Source organism: Canis lupus, chromosome 26, assembly GCF_011100685.1.
Source record: "Canis lupus familiaris isolate Mischka breed German Shepherd chromosome 26, alternate assembly UU_Cfam_GSD_1.0, whole genome shotgun sequence".
NCBI lineage: Eukaryota > Metazoa > Chordata > Mammalia > Carnivora > Canidae > Canis > Canis lupus.
In genome coordinates this window covers 21831660-21850401 of record NC_049247.1, presented here as the reverse complement: position 1 = coordinate 21850401, position 18742 = coordinate 21831660, and the positions used below count along the sequence as shown (strand labels likewise).

Below are 18742 nucleotides of genomic sequence, written 5' to 3'. Positions count from 1 at the left end.
ATGGCGCCCTGTGGTGTCCCAGGACTGTAGCAAAGAGCCGCATTGTAGAAAGCCCCTTAGTTCAGCCATCGGGTCTGACCTGCTCTGTGCCGGGCTGTGACCTGAGACGGGTCTTACCCCTTCTGAAGTCTTGTGGCACATGTACTACTCATTCTGGAAGGCCGACAGCACCTGCTCTGAGCGGGCCTGCCACAGGGGTTGCAGGTCTGGGAGTGAAGGGAATGTTCTCCGTGACGTCTGGTCATAGGAGGTGCGGCAAGGGGTGACCCGTGGACCCTCCCATGTGGGAGGCCTCCCGACAGGCTGCCAAGCCAGAGTCCAGCCCCACCCCAGCCTCCCTCCCACGTGGCCTCACCCAGCGGGGCCACATTGCTGACACCCCCCGGGGCCTTCAGTCTGCGGCTGTCCCTCAGGATTGGCTCCTGCACATCCCCAGGTGAAGTCCCACCAAGGCCGGAGCGATGGCACCGACCCACAAACATAGGGTCTTAAACTGGAGAAACAGAGGAATGCCCCAAACGGTATTTTCAAACATTTATATTTTGTTTTAATCCACATACACATTGAAAAACTGGCAACAAAACCGCTTTCATCTGGCTCTTCCTCTGGAAATAAATGATAAATGCAGTCTGCGTGTGCCACCACGGCTGGTGCCATTTCCCGTGGAGGAGCCCCTCATCCCCGGCACCCCTGGCCCGGGAGCCAGCACACCCCGAGCTGTGAGGCTGCGGGCCAGGTGGATGAGCGGCGGTGAGGAAATGGAAACGTGTGTTTACTTCACAAACACAACACCGCCCCGGTGCTTCCCAAAAAGGTATTCAGAAGAAACGAAATAGAAGCCATCCTGTTTCCTCGGGTGGCCCAGGGGGAGGAGGGGCAGGAGGGCCGGTGAGGGCCGGGGCCTGCCTCCTCCAGCTGCGGAGAGCAGAGGGCCCAGCAGAGGGGCCGGCGGGGCCTTCCGACTGCCGCAGCCGGAGGTCTGACTCCCGTGTGCCCCCGGCAGCCAGAAGGGGCTTTGGGCCCCGCATGGTCCCCCAGGGTGCTGTGCTGAGTTTGTGGGAGCCCGGCCTCTGTGCTTGGGGAGCCCCTCCCCATCTTCCCAGTGTGTCCACGGATATGGTGTTTTTGTCCTTGTTTTAGGGACAGATGATACATGAGTCACCGCTCAGTGCTGGAAAATGGTGTTTAAATCACGCTGCCCTGCTAACCCTAAAAACAGCCTTGGCTCATTCATGCTCTTGGAAAACCCCATTTCTCCATCACTTGAGGGCAGCTTGGTCCTCAAGTTGCTTGGTGGCTGGAGGAGACCGCTCTGTCTGCCTCCCCCAGGCCCTGCAGCTGGGAGTGGGGCAGGATCCAGGTAGATGTGTGGGTCCTCGGCAGCCCAGGCTGCTTGCTCGTTCCTACAACCAGAGCAGAGTACCTCCTGCCCCGTACCTGGTGGCTTTGTCCCCGGGCGTGTCCCAGACAGACACAGGTGCATCTCCGGGGAAATGGGGCGGATCATTCCTTGGGATGGTGGCCAAGCCTAGGAAGGGCCCTGGGGCCTGGGGGGAGCCCATCAGCTGGGGGGGGGGGGTACGGGACTACGAGGCCTCTTCCTGCCTTCCTCACTGTGTAGCAGGAAAGCAGAGGCACTTTCCTGAGCAGCTTTCACGGCGAAACAGTGCTCACCACTCACTGAACAGAGAAACAGTATGGATTATTTTTCTTAATTTTTGTTTTATTTTTAAGATTGTATTTATTTGAGAGAGAGAGAACAAGAGAGCACAAGCAGGGGGAGGGGCAGAGGGACAGGGAGACACAGGCTTCTCGCTGAGCAGGGAGGCTGACATGGGGCTCGATCCCAGAACCCCAGGATCATGACCTGAGCAGATGGCAGATGCTTAACCAACTGAGCCACCCAGGAGCCCCAAAACAGTATTGGTTCTTAAAAGGGGCACAAGGACACTGAAGGGCCCCCGGTGAGTTAGACATCCCGTAGTCCGTTCCGTGGAGGAGCTTTGCTGTGCAGCCCCTCTTGGTGGCAGGGTGGCTGTAAGGCCCGGGGCAGGCGGGGGGGGGGGGGGGGGGGGGACCGACCAGCCCGAGCTGAGGGCGGGCTCTGAGATGCCCTTCTGTGTCCTCCACAGGGTTCACACTCATCGGGAGTGACGTTAAACTGAATAGTCCCTCGTCGCTCATCGGCCAGGCCCTCACGGAGATCCTCCAGCACCCAGAGCGCGCCCGGGACGCCCTGCGAGTGCTGCTGCACCTGGTAAGGGCCCTCCCCCAGGCTCCTGGGGCCCCGCTGCCCTGGAGAGCCGGCGGAGGGGCACGAGAAGGGAGGCTGCGGCCTGTCCCAATCACCAGGGACATGAGCCAGGTGGAGGGGACCTTGTGCTAGGACATCCACAGGTTGAGCCAGTCGGTTGAATGGTGGGCATGATGTGTCATGGGGATGCTGCAGCCTCCTTGCCAAGGTCCTGGGGCCCACGCTGCAGCTCTTTCTGGGCTGTGAAGATTTGGGCAAATCACCCGCATCTCTGAGCTTCAATTTCCTCATCTGGAAGGGGGATGTTTCCTGGTTATCTTGAGGCTTAGAGAAAAGGTGAGAAGCAGGCAGAAGTAGGGTCCTAGCGGCTGAGAGATGATATTCTGGAGTCACATGGCACTGGCCTTCCCCTCAATTTGGAGGAAGAGTCCAGGCACTGACCCTGTATTTACCCAGTCCCAGCCTCTGTGGGGTCAGGGGTGAGGGTACAGACAGAGGCTCTGCGTCATCGTCCACACATTGAAAAGTGAGAAATCAAGCTAAGCAGCGGTGACCTAGAACTAGTTCCACCCTTCCACTTTGATAACCAGGAAGGCACTTTCTAACGTTGCGAATTGTTAGCTTCCGTGGAGTTCTGAGCAAGAAAGACCAGCCCAGCCCCAGCCGTGTGGGTGGACATGCTCCTTCCAGACCCGATGCACACAGCTGCCCCACTGCCACCCCAAAGGACAGAGAGGCACAGGCCCTGGGAGCGGGCTGGAGGCTACGGCTGGGGAGTTTAGTTTGGGGGCTGGGTTCCAGGGAGCACGTCCCCTCTGCTGGGCAAACTTACTGCCCTGTGGGTCTGGGGCCCAGGGTGGTGGTGCTCAGGGTACTTCTGGTGGGAGGTCAGTCCTGTACATCCCTTAAGTTAGGGCTCACCTGATACCAGCGTGTGACCAGGTAGGAATGATGTCACCGGATACCCCAGGCAGCTCTCGAGCCAGCTTTGAGATAGCCCGCTCCTCCTGCCCCCGGGAGCTGTGCTCACTTGCCTTGAGACTCTGTGAAGACTCTTGACTGATTTTAACCTGTTCCTGGAAACTGTGCAGAGCGATTCAGCTGCTCAGCATTAGGACCCCTTCCGGTCCCCATCACCGCAGAGTCCCCTCCTTCCTTGCTGCGGCTCCCAGGCGGCTTCTCTTAGGTAACTGAACCACCGTCTCTACCCACGTGGCTGTCTTCTCCCAGACCGGGTCGTGGAGCAAGAGCCAGGCCTTGGCTCCCCACTCGGCCTTGAGGCCCCTCAGGCATGTTTAGAGGTTGTCTCTTCTTGGCTTCATTTCCTGGGGTGAGTCCAGGGGCCATGGGTCAGGTTTACAAGCCCTTACCTCCATTGCCCTTGACCCCAGTGGGCAATGTGTCTCCAAAGACCTTCCAGCCCGATGGCCTGGTTGTCTGTCCTGCCCAGGAACACTCGTGTCCTCCAACCTGTGAGGTCAGCCCCCAGCATCCCAGGGTGGTAGAAGGAAAGTCTTGGGTGACCTCTTGGACGACTCTTCTGCCCCTCTCATGATGGCACACGTGCCCCAGGGCATGCGGTAGTTCAGGACGGCCTGCGATTTCCCCGAGGGGGAGAGAAACTGCCAGGGAGGCCGATGCCATTGCAAGTACCATGGGATGCTCACCGGGGAGTTGACTAGCAGTTACTTGGACAAATTCAGCCCACGTGTGCCAGGCGTGGGTTTAGGCCCTGGCAGGTGGGAGGGGTACTTGAGGCCCAGGGGCCCCTGCTGTGGGATGGAGGGTGAGCCTGAAGTGCAGGGAAGAAGGGCAGTGGCAATCAGAACCCTGTGGTGGGTGCTGCTTGGCGCAGGCAAGGGCTATGGGCTGTGAAGGGGGTTCCCGAGGGCCTGAAGGTTTATCCTGGTGGTGGGGGTCTTTACGTGGCCTGGGGCAGGCACTGGCCTGAGAGTGGGCTGTGGCGTCTGTGGAGGAGAGCCCGGAGCAGGAGGTGTGGCCTAGGGCAGGGACAGAATTCTCTGTCTCCCAGCCTTGCTGACGCTGGAAAGTAACCCCTTTCCCTTTGGACCTTCCCTCTCGGGCTAGGCTGTTGCCACCGTGCCTTGGTCCTCAGGCCGGGGTGTCCAGGTGGCAGCAGGCAGCCCTGCACTGGCCTCAAACCTGAGGCTTCGGGTGCCCCCCCAAGCCACTGGGAGAGAAGCCAGGGCCTGCCCGTGACCGGAGTGGCGCTTCATTCCCGCTTCCCTTCCAGGTGGAGAAGTCCCTGCAGCGCATCCAGAATGGGCAGCGCAATGCCATGTACACGTCCCAGCAGAGTGTGGAGAACAAAGTGGGCGGCATCCCTGGCTGGCAGGCCCTCCTCACTGCCGTGGGCTTCCGGCTGGACCCCCCTGCCAGTGGCCTGCCGGCGGCCGTCTTCTTCCCAACCTCCGACCCGGGTGACCGGCTCCAGCAGTGCAGCAGCACCATCCAGTCCCTGCTGGGTGAGCCTCAGGCTGGGCTGGGCCACCGAGGGGCTGGCTCCCAGCGTGGGCACAGTAGTTGGTGGCTGTGGGCCCTGCCTCACGAGGGGTGTTGGACCTCACGGTGGGAAGGAGCGGGCATCCTGAGGTGGCAAGGAGTCGCAGAGGCAGGCCTCTGTGGATCTGGAGACCTGGAACACAGGGTGCACTCTGCCCCAGCAGGGCGCTGGCCCGGCGCCGCCTCTTCCCGGGCCGACAGGAAGGAACGCTGGGCAAACAGTGGCTGCCTTCGTGTTTAATTGGCAGCCTCGGATCTGCCAGAGCCATGGCCAAAGACCGGGGTGACGCAGGCTGCAGGTGCCACGGCTGCCTTTTGTGCTTCATTCAGAGGTGCTTCTGCCTGGGGCAGAGCCGGGTCCTGGGACTGTGACCACACACCGGGACGACTGGCCTTTCTCCAAGGCCCTTCTCTCTTTTCTCCAGTTAGACACAGACCCACACACCTGGCTGTCCCGAGCTTCTGTAATGCCACCGATGTGGAGTGTCTCAGGCTCGGTGCCCGGGAAGGCAGCCGGGCTGTGGGTAACACCGTCCTCCTTTTCCATTTAGGTCTGCCCAACCCTGCCCTCCAAGCCCTCTGCAAGCTCATCACTGCCTCGGAGACTGGCGAGCAGCTCATCAGCCGGGTGAGTTGAGCCAGGGTGGCTGAGCCCAGGCCCGAGGGCTGGGCTGAGCTGGAAGGACAGGGTGAATTGGCCCTACATGGGAACCTGCAAGTGACTTGGTCTTGTTACATTTTTCAGCCTCTGTGACTAGAAGGGAAAGATAAGGGCTGGGGGGTGAAACAGCCCCCTGCCCCGCCCCCTGCCAGGCACATGCACACCCGGGGGCAAAAGCCTCTCGTCTGTCTCTGGGAAGTGGGTTCCAAGAGCAGCAGGGCCTTCAGAGGATGCTTCAGGGGCCCCTGTGACCTACAGTCTCAGGGCATTTCCTGACCTCTCCATTCAGTGGCCTCCTGTACCTTGTCACCACCCCACCTCCAACTCTTTCTGCTGATTGCCAAGTGTTACAGCCACACTTCCTGAGCCAGCAGGTGTCTTGATACTTATCCTAGATCAGAGTATGAGCCCTGCCACTGAGGCACAGCAGTGAACACAAAGTCACTCTAATGCAAGATACTGCTTAGCAGGTTAGGGGAACGGAGATCTAATCCGGGCATCAGGACGATGCTAACTCTCAGCATCGCACAGGCCCTTCCCAACTCGGCCTCAGAGCTCCTACTCTTCCTACCGGCCAGTGAGGGTCTGGACTGTGAACCCCGGGGTGACCACAGTGTGGGGGAGGGCTTCTCAATGGCATAGCAACCCCTAAAGAGCACAGAATAGTTTTCTCTGGTCGGCTGGTAGTGTAATAACTTGAAAAAACAACATATATCATTATTATTTATCAGATTTCATTTTATTTATTTTTTAAAGATTTTATTTATTCATGAGCGGGGGAGGAGAGAGAGAGGCAGAGACACAGGCAGAGGGAAAAGCAGACTCCATGCAGGGAGCCCCATGTGGGACTCGATCCCGGGTCCCCAGAATCACACCCTGGGCTGAAGGCGGCGCTAAACCGCTGAGCCACTGGGGTTGCCCACAGATTTCATTTTAAACGGAACTATTTCTGTGTGGAAATAAAGCTGCTCTGTCTGGGATCAGCCTCTGAAAATCTGATTGGTGCCTCGGGCTCCCACCCCCCGAGGGGGTTTCCAGCTCAGATTGGGAGCCCAGTTCAAGGACATGGACCCTTCTTGAGTTGCTGTTCATTTTGCAATAAGCTGTTTGTCTTCTTGTTGAGGAAAACCAGGAAGGCACTTCTAGAATCAAAACGTCCTGAGCCCAAGAGGGCTGGAAGCCTGTGCTCCACTAAAGAGAAAGTCAGAATTACATTTGCAGGGCAAGGCTGAGTCCCAGAAGCCAGCTGCTTAATGTCTTGCATTTGGTGGCATCACAGGGATTTCCCGCCTGTGATCCCGCTGGGCCGCCGGCCAGGGTCCCGGGCTGCCCCCGTGGCCGGCAGGTGGTGGCTGTTTGTGGAGTCGCTCAGGAACCACGGCCCTCGGTGTCTGGAGCGGCCGTCCGTGCCCGCTGCGCCCCCTCCCCACTTGCGTCCGGCTGCCCTGCTCCTCTCCTGGCCGGGAAGGGCAGGGCCTGGCTGCCCCGACCGTGTCTGGCCTGCGTGGCTGTTTGTTCTCCTGTGCGTCCCTGCTGACTCTCGCTCCTCTCCCCTCCCGGTCAGAGCCGCCGCGGGCCTGCTGTGGCGCTTCCTAAAGCAGCGATCAGCTCATGTTGCATAACAACCTGTGCTTGAGTCTAAACTCTCTTCTTTCTCTCTCTTTTTTCTTTCTTTTCTTATAATCTGCTGGCCGAAGGCTGTTAAAAATATGGTTGGAATGGTGAGTACTACTTTAAGTAGCAACTGTTGTCAGGTGAGCCCCTCCACCCGCCCACCCCCTGCCTTCCCCTGGGCCTGCTCGGGCGCATGTGCTGTCGCTCAGAGCTGCATGCACGTACGTGCCCACGCGTGCTCGGGGCTGGGGTGGCCCGGGCGGCCAGCGCGGCCGTGCACCCTTCCTCTGCTCTGGCTCCCCCTTTCCTGCTCCACCCTTCTTGCGTTCTTGATTTGACCTTTCAAGTTCCACCAGAACAGCAGGGGCAGAAGGGACTTTGAGTGACACTGTGAACCCACCACACAGGACTCCTGAGTAGGCTCAGAGAACCTGAAGAGCCATGGGCCCTTGAACGGGGGACGTGTGGCTGCTGCCTCCAGTGCTGAGGCTCTGGGAGGCGACGCTGGGCTCTTTGCCGTGTCACTCAAGGTCATCAAGGGGACTTAAATAGAGAGAGGGAACCGACCGGCCCTGCAGCCCACCCGCAACCGGGGACACCTCCCCTTCCCCAGCCTCCGGAGAGGAGATGGGACAGTAGGCCTGAGGCACCGTAAAAGGAATTCCCAATGCGATACACACAGCAGTCACAGGGATGATGGTAGCAGGTGACACAGGAGTAACAGGGGGACAGGTCCGGGCGGCCGGAGGGATGGCGGTGCGCTCACGCTCTCTCCTCCCTCAGCTCCACCAGGTGCTGGTCCAGCTGCAGGCCGGCGAGAAGGAGCAGGACTTCGCCTCGGCCCCCATCCAGGTCTCCATCAGCGTGCAGCTCTGGCGGCTCCCGGGCTGCCACGAATTCCTGGCGGCTCTAGGTAGGACAGCGGCCTCAACTGCTTCTGCAGTTCCGCTTCTAAAAATCTCTCCTAGTTTCTGTTGGCTGAAACTGGTAGATTCTCGGGGGTCTTGGTGTTTTCTTAGATATTACCCATCGATGTGGACCCAGCGATTCCAGTACTTTAGCACAATTTTCAAATGGCCCTCCTGCCGTTTCCCTCCATTTTGGTTTCATCTCTCATTTCCAGTCATCTTACTAGAAATCTGCTAGACTTCAGCATTGTTGGGAGTCCAACGAAAGAAAACAGTCATAAAATGATAGTTTCAGCGCTGGTCTCTATAGTACTATTGACACCAGGTGTGATTGGAACTGCACACACCAGGATCCTTGTCTATCCAGGACACTTAATTTCCTTTTTCTGACATAACATGGCTGAGGCAGCTCCTGGCACGACTGCTGCTTTAATAGATGTATTTTTTGATACAAGAGGCTGTGAGCTGCTCTCCTGTCCCACTCAAGTGCCTGTGTGACTCGCCTGGGAGCCTTTCATTTCACAAGCTTTTCTTTGAACACCTGTTATGTCGGACAATGTGCCAGGAGAGGGGCTACAGCACTGAGCAGAGGACAAGTCCTGCCTTCTTAGAGATTTCAGCCTAGTGGGGAAGGCGAGCAGACCTAGTAAGTACCTGATCTAAGGGTAGGGAGCCCTGTAGGTGAGGGGGCATCATCACACACAGGAGTGTCAGGGGCGCAGTGACTGCTGGAGGGGTGGGCTGGGGGGAGGCGAGAGCCAGGGCATGTCTCGAGAGCCTCAGGGTGGCCTCAGGATGAAAGATCCAGGCAGAGGGCAGAGCCGTGGGTGAGCACAGGTGGTTGGGGGGTTGCACAGGGGCAGATGAAGCAGAGGTGGGGCTAATCCTGTGGGCCGTGAGGCCAGGGGAAGGCCTCTGGTTCTTAACCTGAGGGAATGGGGACTCTTTGAAGGGTGACACAGCCTAAATTCACCGTTCCAGGGACCAGCCATCTGACATGCAGGGCAGCTAATCCTTAAAAAGGAATTTTTTCTTCTGCTTGTGAAATCTGATTTCACAGCATTAGGCCTTTCTTATAACCCATTTTGTGGATTGACCTTTCCCAGCCCACTTCAACTTAGGGCTGGCTCCATTTGCTTTTGATGGGGGGATCCCCAAGACCCCATAGGGACTCTGAATCCCTATAAGTAGATATGCTCTCATATCCTTTATGATTTGTACCGTTTACTTGTTTCTGTGGGCTTAAAGCATAGTCTTCTTGGTATAAACATAATAAATTTAAATAAGTGTAGTCAGTTGCAATTGGACCAAGAGTGAGAAAGGCCAGGTCCACACCCAGGAGGGATCTCTTTGCACTTTCAGGACAGGCTGTGGGGCTGACCTTGGGGCAGTGACACAGGACACAGGGAAGATGGAGCCAAGTCCTTTTTTTTTTAATAAAGGAAAAGCAGTCTTCCTCATGCAGGGCCTACACTTCCCTTCAGTGTGGGTGTGACAGAGTTAGCCCTCCTCGCCTGTGAACTGGATATTTCCAGGGCTGTCATTGGCTCTCCCTGGTGTTGGGATGGTGGGTTATTTTCATTGATGGCCTCTACTTCTCTATTTTCCAAATCCACCGATACTCAAGGGTTGAGTCAGTGTGCACACGCTTATTCTTGAATCCCATGGCCTGAGACCCCGGGAGGAAATATCTCTGCAGGCTTGGCATCTGGAGAATTGACTCCCTCACTCTTGAGGGTTCTGAGGCTCCAAGAAATCCCCTCTTTCCAGCCCTCAGCACCTAGCAGGAGCCATCACAACCCATCACAGGGCTGCCAGTTATTTACTTCCGTTAGAGTAACCAAGTCAAATTGTTTTGGTAGAAGTAGAGGTCTCTAACTGAAACATTTATATTAATTAGCTATTTGTTTTTAAATGCTGAGTTCTCTGAGACCTTTCAGTTGCTTTCAGGGACTGTTTATGTTTGAGTTCAGAGGGGAGAATGTCCCATGGCAACCAGAAGGCTGAGGTAGCGCCTCAAGTGAACCAAATTCCCAAGAGGAATTACAGTGTCAGACCAGTATCAGAATCTGCATGAGAATAAAAATATAAACACATTTCTCCTTTGGTGCCTATATCATGAGATGCACAGCGTACAGACCCGTCACCAGAACACACATCAGAGGGAAGGGCCTGGGGTGGCGGGTCCTGCCCCGGTAGCACCAAGTGTGTCCGCTGTTTCAGGCAGAGCTCAGTGACCCCCAAGGAGGCTGAGAGCACCCTTGCAGGGCAGAGGGCTTCTCAGGACCTAAATCCTGTCTGCAGACTTAGCCCTTAGCCATGGCGTCTGCTTTTGGCTTCCTCTGCATATGCGCTTCCCAGGGAGATGTGTGGCGGAGGCTCTACAAGGTGTCTTTGTAAGTCTTGGTGCAGTGGCAGTGGCTTGAGCCCGCTTCCCGCTCGGGAGTCTCATGAGAACCATTAGCCTCGGGAAACAGTCCCCTGGGCTTTAGCAGAGCAGAGTGCGGTCCCTGCAGGGTGGTTTTAGCCAAGGAGGCAGATTCTCCATCAGAGCCCGCTTGTTCCAAAGCCCTTGGTGGCAGATGCTGACCACGTATGAGGACACTGTCTTTGCCCTTGAGAAGCTTCCAGCTTTAAATATTGGACCCAATTCTGAATGGAGTGGCCAGTTTTTGTCCTTAAAGTCTTCTAGTGGACTGTTCTGGGAAAGAATGGAGAAAGCAGCTGATTCTCATGAGGCATCATGTGACCATCCTCTCTCGGGAACAAAATTCAGGGCAGGAGAGCAGCTGGTGCTCCGGGAAGGGCCAGGAGGGAGCCACACGGATTGGGATTCGGGGCGAGGGTGCACGCAGGTCAGAGAGCAGCGCCTGCCCGGTGCCTGGGAGACAGTGCAGGGAGCCCTGCGGCTCTCCTCTTCAGGACACGGGCTCCTCCCTAGGGAAGCTGAGATTCATATTCTTTGCTCCTCTAGGGTTCGATCTCTGTGAAGTTGGTCAGGAAGAAGTCATCCTGAAGACAGGGAAACAAGCCAATCGGCGAACCATGCACTTTGCCCTCCAGTCTCTGCTTGCGCTCTTCGGTAAGCGCCCCCTCCCTCCTCCCGCGGTGGGGCGAGGGCAGCCACCCACGGGAGCCGGGCTGCATTTGGGAACGGGGGAGAGTGGCTAAGTATATGTATGTGTTGGGGACTGCTTGAGAGCAGTGGACAAAAACTCCCCGCCCTCGTGAACATACAATTAGAACAGCTGTGGTAGAGACGGGCGCTGCCAAGGGCCGAGAAGGTGACGCAGGGGGCGGCGGAACTAGGGACGAGCAGCCCGACTGCTCAGGCCACAGGCAGTTTTCGGGGCCATGGTCTTCCGGAGCGGAAGAGAAGTTCAAATCGAGTGTGAGCAGCACTTGCACAGCTCCCTGCGGGCTTCTCTGCTTGAGGACGCCTGTGATTTTGACAAAAATTTCAAAACCACAGCACATTCTAACTGCCCTCTGGGCACCTCTGTCTTGTCTTAGATTCTACTGAGCTGCCCAAGCGCCTCAGCCTCGACAGCTCGTCCTCCCTGGAGTCTCTGGCCTCCGCCCAGTCTGTCTCCAACGCCCTGCCCTTGAGCTACCAGCACCCGCCCTTCTCCCCGACCGGCGCCGACAGCATCGCCTCCGACGCCATCTCCGTGTACAGCCTGAGCTCCATTGCCTCCTCCATGAGCTTCGTCTCCAAGCCCGAGGCCGGGTCGGAGGCGGGGGGCGCCCGCGGCCGGCAGGACTACGACCGGCCCAAGAACGCCTACCCTCCGCGCTCCACTCTGCCCCGGGGCCCGCTGTGCCCCCAGCCCCGCCCTGCGGGGAGCAAGGAGGAGGAGGAGTACGAGGGCTTCTCCATCATCAGCACCGAGCCCCTGGCGGCCTACCAGGAAAGCAGGCAGGCGCGCGCCTCACCGGAGCACAAGCCCGCCCGAGTCGGGGCGGCTGGAGGTGTCCAGGTGTCCGTGAGCTCCAAGGGGAGCATGAGCACCCCGAATTCTCCAGTGAAGATGACTCTGATCCCCAGCCCCAACTCCCCCTTCCAAAAGGTCGGAAAACTGGCCAGTTCAGATACGGGAGAATCAGACCAGTCCAGCACAGAAACGGACAGCACCGTCAAGTCCCAAGAAGAAAGCAGCCCCAAGCTAGACCCGCAGGAGCTGGCCCAGAAGATTCTGGAGGAGACGCAGAGTCACCTCCTGGCGGTGGAGCGCCTCCAGAGGGGCGGCGGCCCGGCCGGCAGGAGCGGCAGCCCCGAGGACCGGCCCGCGGCGCCCGGCGGCACCCCCGGCTTCAGGGCGTCCGAGACCAGCGCCTTCAGCAGGCCGGCCCCCTGCCACCCCAGGAGCCAGGCGTCGCCGGCCCCGGCCCCCGCGAGACCAAAGCCCCCCGCCAGGAGCTCGTCGCTCCCCCAGGTGAGCTCCGGGCACAGCAGCCCCGCGGCCCCCGAGTCCGCCAAGGGCAGCCCCGGCCTGCGCGGCGGCCCGGCGCCCGGCGCCGACCCCCAGACCTCGCTGCCCGACCAGCCTCTCTTTAAACTCAAGTATCCCAGCTCCCCGTACAGCGCCCACATTTCCAAGTCCCCCAGGAACGCGTCCCCAAGCTCAGGCCAGCAGTCTCCCGCCGGGAGCGCGCCGTCCCCCGCCCTGTCCTACTCCTCGGCCGGTTCTGCGCGCTCCAGCCCCGCCGACGCCCCCGACGGGGACAAGCTGAGGACGGCGGCGGTCGACGAGAAGGTGCAGGCCGTGCACAACCTGAAGATGTTCTGGCAGAGCGCGCCCCCCGCCAAGGCCCTGCGCGGCGCCCCTGGCACGATGACCTCCAGGAGGGACGTCCTCAGCCTGCTGAACCTGTCGCCGCGGCACAAGAAGGAGGAGGGCGCGGACAGGCTGGAGCTGCAGGAGCTGCCCCTGCGGCCGCCCGCCGCGCCCCCGAGGGCGCCCCCCAACGGCCACTGGCGCACGGGGCCCTCGGCGCTGAGCGCGCTGCCGCCCGCCGCGCCCGCCGCGCGCCCTCTGAGGCTGCCCTCCGGGAACGGCTACAAGTTTCTGTCCCCGGGAAGATTCTTTCCCTCCTCCAAATGCTAAAGCATCCTGTCCCGCGGACCCGCGCCCGCAGCCGCCGCAGAGGGACGGGCGTCCGCTCTCCCCACGCAACCGCCAGCCGCCTCCCGGGCGCGCTCTCGGCTCGGCTCGGCTCGGCTCGGCTCGGCTCGGCTCGGCTCGGCTCGGCTCGGCTCGGCGGGGTCGTTCTCCACCTTGGCTCCCTGCTCCTCAGCTTTGCTGTGATTCTCCAACAGGACTTTCGTACAAAAACGGTCATGGTTCTGGGGTGGGGAGAGGAAAGGGAGCACATATTTTGCTAAGAGGTAGATATGCAGTACCTTTTATACACAGAAATACAAACAGAGCTTTTTTTAAGGCGTTCAGGTGCTGGTTGGGGGTGGGATGTATGAAATCTAAGTTGAATTCTACACGAAAGTGCACATCAGCCAAAAACAATGGTTTTTAAAATGCCAATGATTTGCCATTAAACTGTAGCGATTTTTGGGCTTACGATTATCGTGACATCACAGTAGCAATGCAATAATTCACATTTCAGCAGTGCTTCCATCCTGAACTCTGCTCTGCTCCACCTAGCTCTACAAATGTCCTTGGGGCCCCACTGTCAACCAAACTTGAATTTTCTTAAAAATTTTATGTAACTCTTCTCCAGGCATTTTAGAACTATGCAATTGTGATTTAAAATGCAACTTTGTGCTTTTAAAACATTATTGACCTTTTTTGTATGTGGATAAACAACCTGGTTTTATTATCAATAGTACTTTGCATTTATAGCTATTATTTTTAAAAGCTCAAATTTTTTAAAATATCAAATTTTGAATAGTCATCAATAAGTAATTATCAAGTTTGGGGGGGGAGGGAAAGGTTGAAATTATTCAGTTTCCTTGTAAGTGTATTAAAAAAAAAAAAAAATCTCACAGCTAACTCGACTTAACCAGAATGGAATTTCCAGCTCCTATTCCCTTCAGCAGCTACTTAATTTTATTCTTTTCCCATCTCCAGGCCTCAAACACCTCTCCTCTCTAAATCTGTTCCCAGGCTCCCACAGCCCGGGAACCCCATGTCTGCTGCCCCAGGCACCCTCACCTGAGCCGGGACCAGCCCGCTCCCGTCCCACAGCACCCTGTCCTGTGCGCAGCCTGAGAAGCAGGGGGCCTTATGCTGGGATTCACATCCCAGTCATTGATGAGCAGGGAAACAGCCGTTCCTGAAAGTGCTGTCCTAGACAAGGCTGGGCGTCCCCTCCAGCGTGCCGGCTTCCTGAGTTGTTGCCAGCTAGGCCGAGACAAAAGATCGCCTAGGTAGGGGTGAGCATTAACCTAGGAAGAAATGAAATGCTAAAAATCATACTAGTGCTAACTTTAGTTGGGGAATTTAAATAGACCGCTTTTACATCATTTGAAAATGAAGACCCTGCTGCCCTCTCCACACAGGGGTGTCACCCAGAGGTGAGCAGCCGCATACCCACAACGCATGGAGTAGACGGGAGAGGCCGGGCAGGAGGGGCTCGAACAGTAAGACCTCACGTAGAGCTTTTACTTGAGGTCCTGCCCAAGGACCTTCTAAACATGCCTGGCCGTGCGCCCTGCTCCTCAGTGTACCCTGGAGAGAGGAGAGGACCCTATTCAGTGTGTTCCTCTCCTGAGCTACGTCGTGGTTTTTGCCTTTGCCCCAACAGCCATACTGGTGAAAGCAGACAATTAGGATGTCCCGTTCTAGGCCTGACCCCAACACAGGAAGACAAATACTTTATAAAGAAGCAAGCACTTATGAGGTGTTTTAAGTCAGTAGGGGGAAAAAAACCGGTAATGAAGTATCAGAGTAGCAAACGAAAGCGAGTTTATAGCACTGTGCATTTAGCAAAATCAGGTCCTCAGCAACAAAAACTAAACCTCAATTTCTGAATCCCTATGTAGGTAGTTAGGCTGTTCCTTTCTCAGCAATCTCAGCCTCTTTCCCAAGTGCCAAGGAGCCCCGGAGGACAGGCCTGGGGTCTGTGCTCCCCGTGCGAGTGCACCCATTTGCCCACCTCCGGTACACGCCCCCTCCGCCACCCAGACCCCTTCCCGTGCTGTGCTTACCGAGCCAGCGAGGAGGTCTCAGTCGACCCCAACTTGGTTTTAGTCCTGATTACATTGTTGTTTTAGGTTTCATGTTGAAAAACCAAATGGTGTGTTTTTGTTTTTGTTTTTTGTCCTAGATAGAAAAGAAGGTTCAATGAAAGAAAGCAAACATGACAAAATAATAGGACCAATCTCAAATCACTGTAGAGTTGCCACCTCTTTATGTTTACTGTCAGTCTTGGTGTTTTCTTGATGAGTGAAATAGATGTAAAATCAAAGTAAATTTTTCCGGCTCCAACCCCTGAAAAAAAAATATGCACTTAATAATTATGTGAGACTGTGTAAGTCACAGATACCTTTGTGTAGATTGGGGGTTGGCAGACCATGACCCACGGGCTAAATCCGGTCAGAGGCCTGGTTTTTTATAGCCATGAGATAGGAATGGATTTTACAGGTTTAAAAAGTTATGTAAGTACCTGCATCATACTCTTGATTTTGCCTCTTGGCCCACCAAGCCTAAATTACCTAATACCTGACCTTTTAAGAAAAAGTTTGCTGACTCCTGGTGTAGGGGACGGACAACACAATTAGAATGTTTTGTGTCTACAGTCTAGGGAAAGTGAGTGTCAAGTTGTGGATAAAATTGGCATGCATGGAACCCCTGAGCCATGTGGATAGAAGCAAATAACTCCTGCATAGTCCGTGGCTCTTTGCTCCACTTGGAATGAGCCATGAATGTGGGTAAAATTTACAAAAAAAAAAAAAAAAAGAAAAAAGAAAAAAAAGAAGACAAAACCCTTTTCCTCACTATATGCAGATAGCATTGGACATATTTCTTTTTCAGCTCAGGAAACTGGAATGCCCTGCCCTATTCTACTCCATCAGATGCAAGTACACTGATCACAAGCAATAAAATCTCCCTCTCCTAGAAACCGTGGTATGACCACAAAGCAAGGTAGTAGATCCTATCCTAATTCTCACCAGTGAACTGCTCGACTGCTTCACTGATTTTAACTAAATCAAAGTACCAAAACAAAGCTGCAAAACTTACAGTTTGAACATTAGTGTGTAGTGAAAGGAAAATATTCTCACCTCCATCCTGTTTGAAAAATGTCATGGTCCACCCTGATACTCGCTGGGTCTCAGCAGGAGACAAGGTGCTGCACACACTGTCCTCATCCGCGTATGCTGTTCCAGTGAATCTCAGCAGGTGGTCACTGGAGCAAGTCCCCAGTAAGGCGCCTGTCCCACCGCCTCCCACGGTCACTTTGCTGGTTTCAGTTCAGTTTGGAAAAAATACCACGCAACACTCTGGTTGCTTTTAGTAAGTAGGCAGAGGGTGAAAATTGCATAATTTTCATCATATATTTTGTTGTTTTATCTAAAATGACTGTAACACATGTGGTTTGTGAACTGGGCCCCCGTTTGTAACGGATCTTTCAAAGATGTTCCATGTAAGGACACATGCGGTTACCTCTCCCTCCTCAGACGCCTTCCCCACTTGGCACTCACCCCCCTTGTATGCAGTGTTAGCCATCTTTGGCCTATGTGGACATTTTTTGTAAATTACAGTTTCCAGATGGCATTAAACTTTTTATATTACGAAATTTACCATGTAAAAAGAACTTCATATTTTTATTGAGATTGTTAAGGCACTTGGCCTTCCTTTGTGATTTCAGTGTCTATTAAAGCATGAATTCCCTCGGTTTTAAGTGCTGTATCTGCATCACTTTCTGTACACGTTCCACACTTCTAGATTTCTTTGCTGTACACAGAACAGTCATGTGTCCTTAATGAGTGGTATGTTCATCTGGGGTCTCCTCCCTAGACATACACCATGGCCTCATGTTTGCCGGGAGGAGAACCCAAGAAAGTGCGCAGCAGAGCCGACCTTGCACGCAGGCTTCTGCAGCTCTGAGGCACGGGGCACCTGCGGGTGGGTGGTGACTTAGGATGCCTCTGATCTGTAGTCATAGTTGGAGGGTCAGAAAATTCCACAGTTGTGGAAGCATGCTGACAAACAAAACGGGTTCATTACTGCCAGATCTCTGTAACTAAAGAAACTCCAAAGGAAGTATTCCAGAAAGAAGGAAAACAATCCTACCTGTAAAAGTCCGAGACGCATGAAGGAATCCTGGACAAAGAACTAAGTGAATGTGACTAAATTAAAAACAAATACTGATTGTATAAAAAGTAACATCTTGGGAGGCCTGGAGGGCTGAGTGGGTTAAGTGTCTGCCTTCTGTTCAGGTCATGATCCCAGGGTCCTGGGATGGAGCCCCACATCGGGCTCCTCACTCAGTGGGGAGCCTGCTGCTGCCTCTGCCTGCTACTCCACCACTGCTTGTGCTCTCTCTCCAAATAAATAAAATCTTTGAAAAAAACCCTAACATCTCATTTGAATAGCAATAAAAAATTAAAATACTGGACATTATATAATACATCAAACAAGGAAGTGTTGTAGGTTGTCTAGGAAGAGAACAAAGAATAGATTATTTTTAGTGTAAGTTAAATACATCAAAACACACAAATAGAAGGTTATATCAAACTAGTTCGTGGAGGAAAAAATGCTTTTAAAAACTTGATCTAAAGGGATAAAGGAGAAATAAACTATTTTTAAAAGCAGTACAAATACAGTATGAAAGATTACTAGTAATTATAAATGTAATCAAATGAACTAAACAAAAAGGAGAATGATGATGGAAATATGCCACATGCTCTTTAAAAAACAATATGCCTCTTTGGGCGGTGGGGGTGGGGGGACAAAGCTAACAAAGCATAGGGCCCAATGGTTGACAACAAAAGGATCAACAAAACAAAGTAAAAAGCACTAGTAAAAACAAAGGAAGATCTATTTTCTAATGTTAAAAAGCCTTAGCAGAAGGGCAAAATTCTAAATTTGTACGCAGCTACTCCTATATATCATTTTAAAAATTGATAAGTAAAAATTGGCAGAACTACAAGTTTGGAAGGCTACATTATTATTATTTAAAGATTGATTGATTGATTGATTGATTTTAGAGAGTGAGGGGGGAGGGGCAATGGGAGAGGGAGAGAATCTAAAGCAAACTCCATGGTAGCACAGAGCCCAACCCAGGGCTCGATCCCCCAACCCTGAGATCATGACCTGAGCCGAAATCGAGCCGGCTGCTTAACCAACTGAGCAGCCCAGGCACCCCAAGACTACACTATTATAATGGGAGATCTCACCTTCTCCTCTCAATTTATCGACAGATGAAGGATACGATGCAGCAAGCATACGGTAGACTCAAACAATTCAGCAAACAGGCTTGTGAAATGGAGCTGCAGAGAACCCGGTCTCTGACCGGAATCTACATTCTTCCCAAGCACACGTGGAATACATTAGGAAACTGATCCTGTGCAGGCCTGTAAAGTCTTAGCAAATACTGAGGAATCAATATCACAGAACAGTACAATTCAGTTAGCACTAATAACAAGGAGATGATAGACGCTTCCAGTCACTTAGATATTTTTAAATGCTACTAAACAACATATGAACCATAGAAGTGCTCATAAAAGAAATGAGAAAATACTGCATATCTAAACTGATAGATGTCTCCAGAGGCACCCTAGGTGTTTGTGGGGTTTACTTTTATTAACAACAGAAATGTTTC

General features: G+C 54.3%; 1 protein-coding gene and 2 long non-coding RNA genes across 9 annotated transcripts in view; 1 reads left to right on the top strand and 2 right to left on the bottom strand.

Annotated features, from left to right (window-relative positions):
- TTC28 (tetratricopeptide repeat domain 28) overlaps nucleotides 1–16819 on the top strand; it is a 625414-nt gene extending 608595 nt beyond the window's left edge. For both annotated transcript variants that reach the window (XM_038575519.1, XM_038575520.1), the window contains 7 exons: nucleotides 2133–2257; nucleotides 4509–4740; nucleotides 5329–5405; nucleotides 7136–7159; nucleotides 7836–7965; nucleotides 10935–11042; nucleotides 11474–16819. In XM_038575519.1, the coding sequence (XP_038431447.1) occupies nucleotides 2133–2257; nucleotides 4509–4740; nucleotides 5329–5405; nucleotides 7136–7159; nucleotides 7836–7965; nucleotides 10935–11042; nucleotides 11474–13068 (2291 nt within the window). In that variant the 3' untranslated portion in view covers nucleotides 13069–16819. The remainder of the gene's footprint in view (nucleotides 1–2132; nucleotides 2258–4508; nucleotides 4741–5328; nucleotides 5406–7135; nucleotides 7160–7835; nucleotides 7966–10934; nucleotides 11043–11473) is intronic.
- Nucleotides 2099–18742, bottom strand: part of LOC111092504 — a 69982-nt gene continuing 53338 nt past the window's right edge. The window contains exons 4-7 of one of the 4 annotated variants that reach the window (XR_005379349.1): nucleotides 15324–18503; nucleotides 15126–15240; nucleotides 14131–14363; nucleotides 13178–13307 (exon numbers count right to left, since the gene is read on the bottom strand). This is a non-coding gene — a long non-coding RNA (uncharacterized LOC111092504). Of the gene's footprint in view, nucleotides 7137–13177; nucleotides 13308–14130; nucleotides 14364–15125; nucleotides 18504–18742 lie in introns of those variants that run through there. The other 3 variants (XR_005379351.1, XR_005379350.1, XR_005379348.1) reach the window with 3 other exon arrangements.
- On the bottom strand, nucleotides 9371–12941 carry LOC119877595. Of its 3 annotated transcripts, none has more exons than XR_005379354.1 (3): nucleotides 12637–12941; nucleotides 11198–11400; nucleotides 9371–10972 (listed from the first exon to the last, which is right to left on the bottom strand). It is a non-coding gene; the product is annotated as an uncharacterized LOC119877595 (long non-coding RNA). The 3 variants fall into 3 exon arrangements; XR_005379353.1 differs by having other exon boundaries at nucleotides 12736–12940; XR_005379352.1 differs by lacking the exon at nucleotides 12637–12941 and having other exon boundaries at nucleotides 11198–12268.